Source organism: Ptychodera flava, chromosome 2 (assembly GCF_041260155.1).
Source record: "Ptychodera flava strain L36383 chromosome 2, AS_Pfla_20210202, whole genome shotgun sequence".
Lineage (NCBI taxonomy): Eukaryota > Metazoa > Hemichordata > Enteropneusta > Ptychoderidae > Ptychodera > Ptychodera flava.
In genome coordinates, this window is record NC_091929.1 from 48768569 (window position 1) to 48785115 (window position 16547).

Sequence of the window (16547 nt, forward strand, 5' to 3'; positions counted from 1 at the left end):
GTACGTGCAGTTCTTATTTTAAACGTTCGCGGCTATATGTAAGATAAATCACGTCTGACGAGTCAAAAAAATGAAAAATGAAGCACACTTTCAGACAGGATGGTCACTGACATGCAAAATATGAAATTTGAAGTGCTACAAAACGTGTCTTCAGTATCTTGTCAAGTATGACTAACAAACTAGTACATGCTCATTCACAAAACATAAAATTCAAAAGGTGCACCCATAATGTAACTCATAAAGAGCACATTCTCAGATGACACACGTGTGAGTGTGTGCGTGTTTTGTCTTTTAGCGTTCTTGTATTCGTGACTGAACAAAAAAGTATTTACGCATCCCGGAAATATACACTTGTAGTAAAAATAAAATTGTAAAATGTACATCTTTCTGAAAATAATTAACCTATCAGCATTCATGTCATTTGTACTGCGTTGGACATGGGGCAAGTCAGTGTCTGACGCAGCACAAAGTCAGGACTGGAAGACCTGAGGATATGTTATCACAAGCATTACGAATCAAAACTGCAGATGCCCTCTGCTTTGAATCTCTCCCGATTTCTATCGCGCTCCATCGGTGTACGGAGCGGCCATTTTATTTGTCTACACTGAGATGTCCTGCGCGACATTGCTGTCGTGCCTGGCCGTCACCACCTGTTCGGAGGTCGAAAATGCCGTGCAAAAGGTTAAATATTTCCTATAGCTTGTCTAAAAATTACAAGAACCTTAGGGAAATAACCACAGGATAACAATATTACAAGAGTCAACATATTATTCCTTTATGTAGAAGCTCGAAATATCGTTATTCCTCAAAGCTGTTCAAATTTTTATGTCGGAGATAGCGCATCGTAGTCAGAGAGCCATTTTGTTCTTTTTACTTTTTTTACTTCATTTACTGTATTTACGGGAGAGGAACTAAAGTACAAAAAATACATTTGGCAAGTGATAGTGTGTGTAGTTTGGGAGCACTGCAAAATTGATGATGTTTATTTTGCAAGCCTCGACGTCTACCGTAAATCGTTACGGCTGATATTTTACGGTAAACAGTACCACGGTGGAGCGATATTGACATAGGTAATATGATAAAGGAAGCTTATCACACCTTGAAAGATACAGCTTACGTTGAATAAGTACGTGAGGCTTATGTACACATCATTTGCATCTCATTGACTGCCACATTTCCGGTGTCATATTAATTGGGAAGGGGGAAGTAGTCCAGTGTTGTATATTACTGAGCCACATACCGTTCTTCTTTCCATGAAAAACGAACAAGTGTAGTACTGTTCATTTCGCATCTTTCTTTTGAGAATATATTGACTCTGAGATGAAAATTTTGTAAGGAACGTGTTTTGTCCTCTTAAAGTGTTGAAGCGTGTTTGAAATGTTCGTGGTAACCAATTGTGTTGTATAAGATTTCATGTTCTGAACATGTTTTTACTGCGGATCCGGGGTGCATAATTACGTTTTTGGGGTATACAATCATACCAGAGATAATATATTTTAAAGTGGCACTCCCACTTGGTAACATTTTTAAAACACATTTTTTTAATGTCAACTGTCGATATATGACGTTGCGACTGCGTGCGGATCGCGAGATATTGATAAAAACATGTCCTCAAAAAAGTAAAAGTTTGAATTCCGGTGGCCCACCTAAATTCAGCTTCCAAACATCGAACGTTCGGCACTGGGGCCATGGCCCACCTAAATTCAGCTTCCAAACATCGAACGTTCGGCACTGGGGCCATTGTCAACTAAGCTATGGAGTACGAGTCTACGCTGACGCTGCTGTACGCCACAGTACCACTCGCGTCAGTGATCGGTCATGCCCCCTGGGAGAAAGCTGAGTCTGACTGACTTGGCAAATAACGAAAAACAAAGTTTGCTGATTCCACCAGAATTCGCATAGATGACTAGCACAGTTATGTGCGGTTGATACATAGCGGCGCCGTGTGCACGTGGTATGCTTAGACGCATACCACGTTGCGGCTGCTATGTATGTAACCATGTGGCAGACGACAAAATGTAGTCATTCGAGGTGGGTAATACAACTGATTGAAAATAATGAAAAAGACATAAACTAAGGTAACTTATTATGGACTCCCTAGAATATCGTCAATCAGCACAACAACAAACCTTCGGGGATTTCGGGTCATAATCAGAAACGATCGTGAATCATCGGGATGTGAAAAACACGCTCGGGAAATGACATGTTATTATCGCTATCTCGCGATCCGCGTGCAGTTGCCACGTCAAATATCGACCGTTGGAATTTAAAAAAATGTGTTTTAAAATGTTACCAAGTAGGAGTGCCTCTTTAACAGCCAATTTGGCTGGTCCTATCTGGCAGTGGTGAAGGCACACCAATTCAAAATTTTCCTCACACCGAGACTGGTTACATACGATATGTGTGTTCACGAATTCTACCTTTACTTGCCTAGGTCATTAAATAGTGACTGAACAAAAATTACTGGGTGGGAGGACTGGTGTTTTTCAAGATGATGCTGCCCCTAAAACATGACCCTTCAAAAGCGTTTTCAAGGAAAAAAGTGACCCTTCCAAAGTTTTATGCCCAAACACAGGCAAATATAGTCACAGACTGGCAATGTGGCATGCCTTTTGTTCCATTGTCGTCTTGGTAGACTATTGCCTTTTCATATTAAAATGAGATTCAAAGGTGTTAAACTTTTTGGAGATTTTGTTTGTGGTTGATAATTGCACGAGATTATGCGAAAAATAAGACGAGATGGCATCGTGCTGCCTATCGTGTAGCAATCATAGTTACTTTTGTGAGCTCTCAGGGCAGAAACACTGCTTCACGCCAATCAAAACATAACACGCGAGCAGTTTCATAAACATGTCCTTCCTTGACGAACGTGTGAAAGACGGTATGACTGACCGTAAACCATCGAGTAAAATCAGACAGTATCGATAAAAAACTTTCAATTTGTTTCAAACAACTCATTATATATTCATAAAAATATGGGAGGAATTTTTAAAACGGTAAAACTCACTTCCTGAAGCTCAAAACACTTCCGTATTTGCCAGAACGCAATTTCCGCTCAGCACCACATGACAACAACAACAAAAACTTTGCCGAACATACTTTTGCTTAACAATTGGTCAAAATCCGAAAATTACGGAAGGATGCATGGTCGCACTCTTCGGAAAAGAGAGGCGAGAGCAACCTGAGGCGAGGCGAACATGGATGGTTACGTAACCGCTTCATGCCTTGAACAAAACCCGTTTTTAGTCTGTGTCTATATTTGTCTGTGGCTCAACAAACATTGACCCTCCATTATACACCTACTGCCGTAACCTATCGGAGTTTGACCGTCCAAAAACTTTCCGTATTTTGTATAGTACGCGGAGTCCCGAATACGGGAGACGCGCGACGCGCCTGTTTGACCTTTGTCCTAGCGATTATCGGATGTAAACAAACTATTTTACGGTGAGTTATAGACATAATAACAACTTCCACCAAAATGTATTCGTAATATAAGGTTTAAAACACGCTAAACACAAAACTGAGTCTAAATGCAATTGATTTTTATTTTAAAAAACTAATTAAATTGAAAACATTCAGAGAAGTTTGCTTGTACTGCACTGAAAATTAATTGGCTTCGTGCCAACCCAAGGGACTTGTACGTAGATCGCGCGCGTTCCACTGATATCGCGCGTGCCGCATCCTCAAAATTTACCATAGAATTAGTTTATACGGACGATTAATGGAGGGAGGTGTATAATAATAGGGTTATACACAAAATACGGCCCTGTATGGACGAGGGCTCAGTGAGTGACGTATTGGACTCGCCTTCGGCTCGTCCAATACGTCACTCACTGAGCCCTCGTCCATACAGGGCCGTATTTTGTGAATAACCCTATAATATAAATGATATTTTATTAAGTACACAATTAATGACGTTCAGGATGCAACGCCTCAACCCAACAAATATGGACGCTTTAACACTTTTAGTTACAAATTTACCAGCATACTGTCGAGGTCAAATGTCATCTTGGTCACGTGATTAATATGCAGCAAACTTTCATTCCATTGTGACTGCCCACCAAAACCTTGACCTGTAGCCCTATTGGCTAGCCAAGAATTCGATATGTACATAATTTATAAGGTACAGGATGTGAAGCCATCGTTTGCCTAATGTCCATAAATATCAATGGTACAGATATAGTAGTAACTTATTTTAAAGGAATATTCTTTTAATCGATGTAAAAGGTCATCTTGGTCATGTGACATTTTCACAAAAGCTCAGCTCACATTATTATTCCGTCCACTAAAATTCGGACATCTACCTCTCTTGGCAAGTCTAAAATTATATATCTACATAATTAATGAGGCACAGGATGAGTTGAGAGTCAAAAGTGAGCGGCCCATACCAGCCATAGTTCAATAAACAACAACCGTCTTTGATTCTTATAGAGGATAAGATATAGCCTCAACTTAGCTGCAGCTGTATTGGGTACCTGAAGGGTCTTGAAATTCGGAAAAATACTACTTTAAAATCTTTTATAATTGACATTGCTTTAGACGTTGATATTTGAAATGTAGCAGCCTGTCCATATGGTTTTACAAAATGTATCGAATTTCAAGTGGGTGATTATGTTAAAAAAGTCATTTCAGCACTTAATGGCGCATTCATGTATCTTTTTGCTTGAGTAAATTGATCGAAGTAAAATCAGAACTACGCTGTCTTGACATCTGAACTTGCGATGCATTTGCACATGCGTTCGATCGACAGTATGTCGTTAAGACTCCCGAAATCACCAGCACCTAATTTAGTGATAATTTTACTACCTTGCGGTCAGAAAAAACCTCGCGATTTCTCTCATACATCGCAATCACCAAATAACTTTTTATTCACAAACTTTGGCCAAGTCTAAGTGTATTGGTACCGCTGGTCATAGCTAATGCAAGAAATCTTGGTTCATGGGGTTTCTTGCATCATTTTCTACTCGCATTGCAGGGTGGAAAAATCACAATTCTTGGTAATAAAGGGTGAATTTAAAGTGCCAAATTTAGATTTCTCACTGTACCATTGCTCTCAGTTTCATTAACGCTAAACTTGATCAATATATAATATATAATTTTTGCTGACATTCTGTATGCCTCACTGTTTTTAAGCGGGCTCACGATGCAATTTAATTTGCTTGGCAAAGGAAAAGGAAAGACCATCTTCAAATAGTTAACCTATATTGTCACCTAAAGGTATTTTGTTACCAATCTAACGTAAGAGGTAACTTGTGACTTTTCAGGTGCCATTAGTTTGATAGCCCAGAGGTCACGTAAATTTAAAAAATATTAATAGACATGGCCATTTGTTTTTCTGGGCAGCGATATCGCATCTTTACTCATGACAGGTTTGTAAGGATATTTAAAACCCCAGACATTATCACATACATGGATTTTTACCTTCATGTGGAACATTAGCTAGGTGTCATGGGCCTTTGATATTATATTATAGACCTATACAGAATATTGCCTTTGCGGAAAACCAGATGAGACTGGATGGCATTGTTAGATCAGAGTAAGCTGTCCGATTAGACTGGACATTTTCTATTGTTTAATAAGGATAATATGATGAGTAACCTGTATGTAGTAAATCAAATATCAAATTTATAACTCATTATATACATAGATATTTCATTTATGCTATGGTATCTATGATAACTGCTAGCAAACTCTTATATCCGATGATTTTTCGATATCATTGTCCATCGGCACATGCAGAGTCGGAGTACCTTTCTCAAATGCTTTTTGTGGGAAACGTCATCATTACCTTGGAAATATTTCCTGTGGCAACACATTTTGCGGAAACTGATATCTCAGTTCTTCCGAAGTGAATACTCAACTCAATGTCTGTGTCCTCACCATTCGGGATATCGGAAATATCTACAACTAAACACGTTCCTTGTGGTACACGTGGGGTTCATCTACATATTTTGGTGTTACCAGTTCTGTTACGTAGAACGTAAAGTTCACTGCTCTTTGGCTTTTGTCTATGGAAGAGAAACAGAATTTCTTAAACCACCAATAGTAATTTCTTCGTCAACACTTATTAATTTTTTGAATACTCCATCACATCTTAAAGTGCCTTCTGAATCGCGATACTTACGCCTCTCTTCATGCTTATTTGCATCAAACTTTGGACATATGTCGGTACCAAACGTCATAGGAGATACTCTCTTCTGAATTATATTTGACTGCCTTCCAAAGCTTATCGCCCCCTTTAAAACACAAAGCTTTGCATCAAATGGGAACAGAATGCAATGATCATCACCAAATTTCTTTTTGATTTCCTCTTGCAATAACTTACATTCTGAAAATCCGCCGACAAAAAAAATGAAATCAATTTTAATGTCTTTCCGTTTGAGTTGTTTAAGTAAATCAGTTATTAGCTTTGCAATATTTGAAATGGATGGACTGAACAATTCCTTCATTACAGAAGATCCAATCCTCAACATGCCTTTTTTGTACTTAATATCATCTTTGAATTTGGGATTAGCTTCCAGTGATTTCTGCACCACAGAATGATTAAAACACTGAGAAAACTCATATTCATTCAGGTCCACCATTGTAAGGTCACCTTTACGTGCATAATCAGTTGTCTTTACATGTTGGAATCGTCGTTTTATTGTATACCAAGCTGCAGGATACTGCTTCTTGAAAGCTCTAATTGCATCTTTGCCAAAAATTTCCTTCATTAAGTCTTCAAATTTCTCATCAACTTTCGTTCCTCCCCATGGACCACCACTCGCTTTGTATAGCTCTTCGATGGTATTAATGGAGGTAATACGGTGAACAGTCATGTCAATGGTACCACCTATGAAAACAAATGTATTTTACTGTTAAAAATATATTCAATGTCGATCACTTTGAAAGGAGATGTCTGACTCGGTTTACAAAATGCACTAGTCTTTCTTGCAAATGGTCAATATGCGCTCAGAAATTTATTTGTTGTCAAAAATGGTAAGCAATATTCTTACTGTTCCCTGTGGAATGTTAACATATCCTTGGTCATTGATGACATGCGGTCTTGACTCTCATTAGTGATCATGAAGCATTAAACTAGTTAATAGTGATTCTTTCTCAAAGTAGATTTGAAAATCTTTCTGCCATGAATTTGTTTCTTTGCATAGCTGAGAACCAAATTTCCCACCTAGTAGGTATGGGAAATGCAGCAGTCTACCTAGGTTAGCAAAGCAGGGCTGTGTGTCAATGGCTATAGGCCTCTAACCGCAGTCCTGCTGACTGCCATAGGTAAAATCGATGACTTCAACAGCAAATTTTTTGCGCCTTTCCTTGATGAAAAAGGCCGATTTTGAAATCAAATCCTGAGTCATTATTGTTATGTAAGTCATTCTCACACATCCATTACCTGGGTTGAATAAGTCTAGAACATTATTAAAGCTGCACTTTTCAATCCTAAGTTCTCGCATTAGTGGAGTTCTCCTCCCAGTAAAAAAAACACTTGGCCAGTACTTTGATCGATTTCTATAACATTAATTACACAAACTGATCTCAACCTTTTGTCACCTTTTGCTAATCCTGCAAACAGAGTTTATACAAGCGTTTGATTGACGGTCAGTTCAAATCGCCAACGGTCATGTGTTTCCCCACAACAAGCGCTCGAATTTCCTAAAAAATTGTCTTCCAGTCGCATTAGACTTAGAATATAACCAAAGGGTTCGATTGGCAGCAACTTCGCGCTGACCGCTTGGCAGTCTGTCTGCGTTTTTGCGGCCGGGGAAAACTAAAAAGTGGCATTTTCTGGAGCGTGTGCCCGTGTGTTGCCTGTTTGGTGTCCACTTACACAATGAACACCGCCATAGCTTCGCATCCTTTTAAAGGGAGGCTCTGCCTTTAGTTCATTCACCTCCATGATCTTGAATTCAATTAAACATGTTTACTACAGGTGAAGATATTTTTAGAACAGCAATAAGCATATTGATAGACATTCCAGACTGTTCATATATTTTCTAGATAGAATCAAGTAGTATAGATACTGGACGGTACAGGCTTTCAGTTAGACTTTGGGATCATTTCATGTGTTTATTTCAAGATCTTCACACTCATGCTTGATTTGTCCCGTGAACTTTGAACTGACCAACCTCAAGCATGCAAGCCAAAGGACTTCCCTCATCAGTATGTCTGACTCAACTCTGTAGCTTTGTGCCTTCCCAGCTGAGATAAGTAGCCTGTAAACTTTTACAGTTTGTACTTTGTCACTTAATCAGGTGATTAGTTTTAACATAGTTACTGCATATAAAATCGCTGATTTTACTGCCTTTTTCCATTGTAACAGAAATTGGGGCTTTCTTGAAATTTCGTGTAGATTGAACACTTTTGGGTCGTTTGACAACACTTTACCAGCCTTTACTAAATAAATGTATATTCAATGCCCCAGTACATTGTGAACTATTGTGAACTCAGCGATTTTTCATCTTCGCAGATTCAAGCCGACGAATTTACAGAAGACCTTTATCAGGATACATTAGATTCTCTCAGAAAAGACAACATACTTACATTTTCAATTTATTTTTAAAGTAGAAGTTAAAAGATTTTTGTGCAACAGGTTAATTCAGTAGAATATTGAAAATTTATTGTTATAGTAGCTTCATCAATACCAGTGAGTTTTTGACGTCATACCCTCTGATTATTACATACGATATATCTGATAATTGGGAGTACGAGTATTAAAAGGTAAATTTCTTTCTTTCTTTTTGATTCTTCGGTGACAAAAGCAAGTGGAAAATAAAGCTAGGCACTGCGAGGCGGCGACAGTGAGTGACTGCAGATGTTTACATTCATAATGCAAATTAATCAGCTGTTCACAACTAGTCAGTTAGCATAATATATTCACCAGAAATAACACAAAACTAAAACAAAACAAAAATGTTCAATATAAAGTAATGTTTGTTGGTTTGTTTTGTTTCTTTTGCTTTAGAATGTCTTGATTATAAACACTACCTGTTGAATTTTGAGGAGCTCCTGATCAAGCAACTCACTGAGCTACTTCATGAATTCTATGCATCAGCTCAAAAACAAAAAGTGAATTGTAAGGCAAATCATCCTTATCTGGTTTGCGACTATCTATTCATTGCCATATTACACCGCATACCACTGAAAGATAAATATCATGCACGACAGGGAATTTCAAGAGACAAACTATGTATTTTGTGGTGTGGTCAATAACTCCATCATGTACTCAGCTTGGCCTTGTACATTTATGTTGTGACAAATTTATTTCCGTATATTAAGAGGTACATTTTGCTTTAATATTCAGTTAGTTTAAACAAATTTGAAGAATCTTCCGTGATTATGTGTAGGAATCCACCTTGGAACTCCAAAAATTAGAAATACACACAAATTTAAAACATAGGAAATTGAAATTAGAAGTGGAAGATAGACAGAGAGTAAAAAGAGTACAAATAAATGAAGGACACAAAGAGAAAGAAAGAGAGGGAAGATGACAAACATAATTATAACATTTAGGGCTGGATAATCCGAGAAAAATCCCCACTGAAGACAAGTTTGACAACACTGAACATTCAGTATGGTTCCACCCTTTTAAAATAGGATGTTGACAAACAATTTCTTCATTCTGAGTCTGGATTTGCGCAGGAAGTTCTTGTCTATTCTTTTGCAGAGTGCTTTCCTTGGTAAAGCCAGAGAAAGTTACATTTACTTTTCAGTAGGACAGGCTTCAGATTATGATTCTGTAAAGGAATTAATCCTCAAGGGTTATGAGCTGGTGCAGGGAGCTTATCGTCAGAAATTTAGGGACTTTGAGAAAGCAAAGGATCAAATTTATACTGAATTCGCTGGAACAAAGGAAAAACTGTTAGACTGTTGGTGTTCTTCTGTAAAAGTTTGTCAAGATCATGCAAAGTTACAGCAGCTCACTTTGATTGGGAAATTTAAAGGATGCATTCAAACTGACACCAAGACAGTTATCAATGAACAAAAGCCGAATACATTAGAGGCTGCTGCATGTTTGGCCATTGATTATTTAATGACTCACAAAACTTCATTTTTCAGCAAATCATCCGAGTCATTTTCATACCAGAAACAGAGCGGGAAATTTTACTCTTCCTTTACATGCAAGAATTTCTTAAAGGACAACAGTTCACAGAGTTCAAGTAATGGGTACACTCCTCCATTATCAGATCCCAAGTCTCAATCACCTTCTTGGAAACTATTTAGTACACTTTCTTGTCATTATGGTAAAAAGACGACCACTTATTGTCATTGAAAAGAAAACGTGAGGGTCAGAGTGGTCAAAGTGGATCTAAGTCCACCAGCTTTATTTCTTCATTATCTCAGTTAGAGTCTAACAATGTGTGCAACACACCGTTTACTGAAAAGTCATTTTCAGGTTCCAAAGTTCTTATTAAGGAGGTAGATTATAGTGACTTCAATCTTGTTCCTCCCCATAATGTCTATTTGTCTTCAGACTTTGTTTCTAGACCTGTGACTTTAGGGATTATGCTTGTCTTACTTTCTGCAGGGATTTACCTTCTTCTATTAAATGACTTTGTTGGCGAAAAGGTCATTACAAGTCCACTTGTGATCAATAAACCTAGTTATAATCAGGATCCAGAGGTAATTGACAATTACAGGCTGAGCTACCCAAAGTCCGGAACCCACCATCCTCTCATAGTGAGTCTGATACCCTAACCACTCCCCCATGGTGCCTTTTACTGGAGCTATGTAAGAGAAAACATCTGAGAATCAAAATATTCTTAAAAATGATGCCACAGACGCTGACTTCAATTAAACTTTCTCAGTCAGATGTTTGATGCAAATCAGTCCGTTTTCCGTGGTAGATTTGAAACCTTCTGTAAAACTTCTGTTGACCAGCATCAGACATTTCCTAGGACACAAGTTATTAACAAGCAACTCAAAGACCCAGATATTTTGTGTTGGTTTGACAGGGTTTTCGATGAAGCTGAAACGTTGTATAGTCTGGTCTGTTGTTATACAAAGTCTGGTATTCTTATGTGTAGATGGAGACCTCCAGATGTCTTGGTTGGTGACGAATGGCTACGAAACATCAAATAGTGGTGGTTCAAAAATCCTATCATGCTGAAACGTTCACCTAGCTCTTGAAAACCCCTTGGCTGGTCATTTAGAAAGGCCTATAATAAAATTCTTACTACAAGTCATTTTTACTGACATAATCTCAGGAAGGGTGTAGCACGCTTGTCTAAAACTTGTTACATATGTCAAATGGTAGGAAAACCAAAGCAGACCATTCCAAAGGTTCCTTTAAAACCAATTCCCACATTTCAAGAACCATTTGTTGGATGCTTTTTACTGTATTGGGTCCCTACAAAAATCAAGATCAGGAAATGAGATCATGTTGACAATAATGTGTACATCTACTCGGCTCGCAGAAGCCATACAACTGAGATAATATAAGGCCGAAAATCTAGAGTAAAAGCACTAGTCAATTTTTTCACTTTATTTGGCCCAGTCCGATCAAGGCTCAAAATTTATGTCTAGAATTTTTCAACAAGTCATGGAACAACTAGGCATTACACAGTATGGGTCATCTGCCGATTAGCCATAAAGTCAGGGTGCTCTCAAGCGATTTGATCAAACTTCGAAAAATATGATCAGGACCTACTGTTTTGACACTGAGAAGCAGTGGGATGAAGTAATTCAGTTTCGATTTTTGATTGTTACAGAGTCCATTCAAGAGTCTCTTGGATTTAGCCAAACTGAGGTAAAATGTGGACATATAGTCTGAGGCCCACTTAAGCTGTTGAAAGAAAATTTCCTATTAGACGACAATGGTGATTGTCTGAATCTTTTGCAATATGTATCAAAAATGTGTACAAGGTCTAAAAAAGCAAACCACTCCACACTCAATACTTTAGTCCTTATTTCTTTGATAATAAATGAAGTAATGTAATTAAATTACATCTTACTCCAGACAGGCTTATTTAGATAGGAATAACCCTACTTTCACACAAACTGTTAGTGAAGTCAGTTCAAACTATTGAGGCTTGAGAGGATATACTTAAAAGTCAAAGCTTGGCTTGGTCAAACCACCACAGAATTTAGAAATCCTTGATAATCTTGAGTATATGTTAGCATTTCTCCTGCCTTCACAACAAGAACAGTCATAAGCACTGATCCACAAATATGAACAATTGTTCTGAATGTTCCAATGAAGACAAACTTGATTTATCATGGTGTTGATGTCGGTGATGGTAAGCCTATGAAACAACATCCCTATAGACTGAATCCAATGAAAGCAAATATCTCCAAGAAGAAACCAAATACTAGGTGGACAAGAACTTTATTGAACAAGTAACATTAACGGCGTTCACCATGCATAATTGTGCCAAAACCTGATGGAAGCTAAGTATGTGTACAGACTACATGAAAGTGGACTTTATGACAAAGACAGACACTTTCAAAGTCAACTTTATGACAAAGGCCGAGACACTTTCCCAATCCCAAGGATTGATAACTATATCGATCGAGCGGGAAAAGCCAAGTATGTCACAAAATTTGATCTACTCAAGGGATTCTGGCAAGTCCCCCTAACGGATCATGCATGGAAAGATCCATCTTTGCTACATCTGACGGATTGTTCCAGTACAAGTTAATGCCATTTGGAATGAGGAACTCATTGGCCACATTTCAACAGATGATGTATGACAAGTTATTTGCATCAGAAGGATATGAAACTTATGTTGATGATCATGTCCTGCACAGGGACACATGAGCAAGAACACAGTTATGTTGACTGTCAACCTCCCTAAGTATAAGTTTGGTAGGGCAAGAGTGACTTACCTTGGACATTCTATAGTACAGGGTACTGTAGAACCTGTTGATGCCAAAAGCAAATCCAAAAGCAAAGCCAAAAGCAAAGCCATTTCAAGCTTTCCCATACAAAAATGCAAGTTACAACTGATAAACTTTCTTGGTATGCTGGTTTAATAGCTTCCATAAGATACGCCTGCGCCAGTATGGCTTGGACCCAGCCCACTACTACACCAGCCCCGTCTCTCCAGGGACACGCTGCTGAAAAAGACAGGGGTCATGCTAGATCTGCTAACTGACTATGACACAGCACCTCGTCATTGAGCAAGGGCTACAAGGAGGGATCTCCATAATGACAAAATTAGGCAAGGGCCAATCACCCTGCGGTGAATGGTTAACACTTGACCAAGCAAAGAGCAACATCCTGCTCCCAGATGCCAACAACCTCTTCAGCTAGGCAATGAGACAGTTACTGCCCAAGGTGGACTTCCAATTGGTAGATGATTGTGTAAAGCTTCAAGCAGCCACTGCCACCCACTAAGAGGGCAGGCCTGAAGGTTACATCCTCAAGATGAATCTTGAGTACTGTGATATAGCCGAGGTAACGTTGGTATTGTCGGTTATGTGGTAGCGTGTCGGGGCCGGCAAGGCTGGTATTCCAATGATGAAGGGATGTAAAGACGACTGGAAACAGCGAGTACTATATAATCTAAGATGCTACTTTATTACACTAAGCTCTAAGCTACATACATAGAGTGATGGTAAGCTTGAGACTGACTTGAGTAGACGTGGGCCAAGAGAGATATAAATGCCCTCATAATAGTAATGACAGCTCATGAATAAATTCGTCCCTCCTTATTTTGATGGAGACAGGGAGTCTACATCACTAGTATGGCAAAATAATTCAGAAAATCAGCAAAAATCAAAATGAAATAATACAATGCTAATACTACTGAATCTAAAAGAAAGTACATGACAAAAAAAACTACTGACTTAGTCGGGTACAGCAACCTGGGCAAACACCATTACTATAAGGGTTGAAAATTCAACATACATTTTCGAAAACAGTGTATATCAGGTCACTACAGCCCTTTCACTACGTCATTCATGCACCTTCACACACTACCGTACATCCGAACTCCACATTAGTGACAAGCGTCTGCATTTGTATTTTCGCTACCCTTCTTGTACTCAATCTTAAATTTATGCTCTTGCAGTATTAAACTCCATCGCAACAGCCTACAATTTTTACTACACATTTTGTCTAACCTAACCTACTGATTGTGATCTGTTTGAACTGTAAACTCTCTCCTGTACAAGTAAGGATTCAAAGCTTGCACAGCCCAAACAATGGCTAAACACTCTCTTTCTATAGTTGGCTAATTTCTCCCCCTGGGGAGGAGTTTTCGGCTAATATACTGAACCGGATGTTCCTCCCCTTGTCATCATATTGACACAAAACCATACCAATACCATGGTCAGACACGTCTGTCTGCACCACAAACGGCTTATTATAATCTGGAACCGCCAGAACTGGTGATGATGCTAAAGCCTCTTTCAGCTTTTGGAAAGCATCCTCACAGCTCTGAGTCCATTGTACATTGGCTGGGCTATTTACATGTCAGCTCAGTCAATGGGGCCGCAATGGCAGAGAAGTTTGGGATAAACTTCCTGTAATATCCTGCTAATCCTAAATATGATCTGATGTCACGCTTTGTCACAGGTGTTGGATAATTGACAACAGCATTAACCTTATCTGCCATAGGTTTTATTTTTCCACTCCACCGTAACCAATGAAAGAAACCTCACTGCCACCAAGATAGCATTTCGTTGGTCTAGCAGTTAGTTTACAACTATGTAACCTCTCAAATATGCTATGCAGGTGTTTAACATGATCTTCCCATGAATGATCATGTGGACCCAAGTCATCCATATATGCTTTTTCTCTGGGCTGATTAAATGTCTTATCCATTAGCCTCTGAAAAGTGGCTGGCGCATTTTTCATCCCAAATGGCATAACAGTAAACTCATACAGTCCAAAAGGAGTGATAAAGGCGGACTTCTCCCGAGCATGTTTGCTCAAGGGAATTTGCCAATATCCCTTTGTGAGATCGATCGTCGATATATAATTCGATCCGCCGATTTCCTCAATCAATTCATCTGGTCTAGGCATCGGATATGCGTCAGATACCGTAACCTGATTCAGTCTTCTATAGTTCACGCAGAATCGAATTTCGCCCTGTTTTTTCTTAACTAAAACGAGAGGCGAGGCATAGGGACTCTTTGATTCAGTGATAATTCCAGCTTTCAGCATTTTCTGCAGTTCCTCTTTAACTGTCTGTTTAGCTGCCTGCGGTAGATGATATGGTTTCTGACAAATTGGCGTTTTGTCAGTAGTTATCACATCGTGTTCTACCTGATCAGGACAACCGGGCACGTAAGTTAAAACATAACTGTACTCTTGCAGTAAGCGTAACAGTTCCGCACGCTAATCTGCATTTATCGAATCCGCAATTACTACATCTCTCCAAGTCTCTGTGCTCTGATCCTCCGGTGTGTAGTACTAGGAGTTTTCTATGTCCTTGTTGCACACAGCATCAACAGTGTCAACAAAATACATCTTTCCATGCTTTCAGCATGTTGATATGGTAAACCCGCTTTGGTTTTCTATGGCCACCTCGCTCAATTTCGTAATCAACGTTTGAGATTTTCCTCCCCATCATTAATGGTCCTTGCCACTGAGCACTCAACTTATGCGTGGAGGAAGGTAAGAGTAAAAGTACTTTATCACCGTTCTTGAAAGAACATTTCCTTGCTCCTCTATTATACCGCCGTTTTTGTCGTGCTTGGGCTTTTTCCATGTTCTTTTTGACAATTTTCTCATGTCTGTAAGCCTTTCTCGCATCGTTATTACGTACTGCGCCAAATTTTCCTCCTTTGAACTTTTCCCAGTCCACTGATCCTTGATCACAGCGAGTGTTCCGCTTATACTTCGACCATATATTAGCTCGAAAGCTGAGAAACCGGTACTCGCTTGCGGTACTGCTCTATACACAAAAAGAAGTTAGGGCAAATATCGGTCCCACTCTTTCGGGTCTTCCGCTATGAAACATTGTAACATTGCCTTGAGCGTTTCGTTAAACCGTTCACTTAATCCATTGCCTCGTACATGATATGGGGACATTGGGATTTTTGAGATCTTCAACTTCGCACTTATATCAGTCATAAGACGTAATATTAAGTTTGTACCCTGGTCTGTCAAAATTTCACCATGTAGTCCCATATGACTAAAAACCTCTATCAACCGTCTCGGCTTCCTGATCTGGCATAGCAAAAGTTGCATAATCCACGATGACTAAAATAAACTTATTTCCACGTCAAGTTCTTTTCAAGGGACCCACAATATCCATTGCGATCAAGTCGAACGGTATATTTATAATAGGCATCGAAACAAGAGGCGCTTTATCAGTCGCTCTCCGTCTTGCTGATTTTTGACAAGGACTACAAGTCCTACAGTATGCTGCAACATCCTTTGAAAATACCGGGCCAATAATAGTGTTGTAGTAGCCTTTATTTAGTCTTTTCAATGCCAAGGTGTCCTGACAGAGGTATGTCATGTGGCACTCTTAACAATGCATTGCGACATTCCCCTGGTATTTATTTTCATTTTTATTTTTGTTTATTTATTTATTTTGCACAAAATGATACATAAAACACCATAAAATCAACACAATTGTGCATGGATTACAAAGAACGTC

The 16547-nt window shown here is 38.9% G+C and overlaps 1 protein-coding gene across 1 annotated transcript in view; it reads right to left on the minus strand.

Annotated features, from left to right (window-relative positions):
- Positions 1-4981: 4981 nt before the first annotated feature.
- LOC139150801 (heat shock 70 kDa protein 12A-like) overlaps positions 4982-16547 on the minus strand; it is a 127512-nt gene continuing 115946 nt past the window's right edge. The window contains exon 4 of the mRNA XM_070723196.1: positions 4982-6832. Within this exon, the coding sequence (XP_070579297.1) occupies positions 6009-6832 (824 nt within the window). The 3' untranslated portion in view covers positions 4982-6008. The remainder of the gene's footprint in view (positions 6833-16547) is intronic.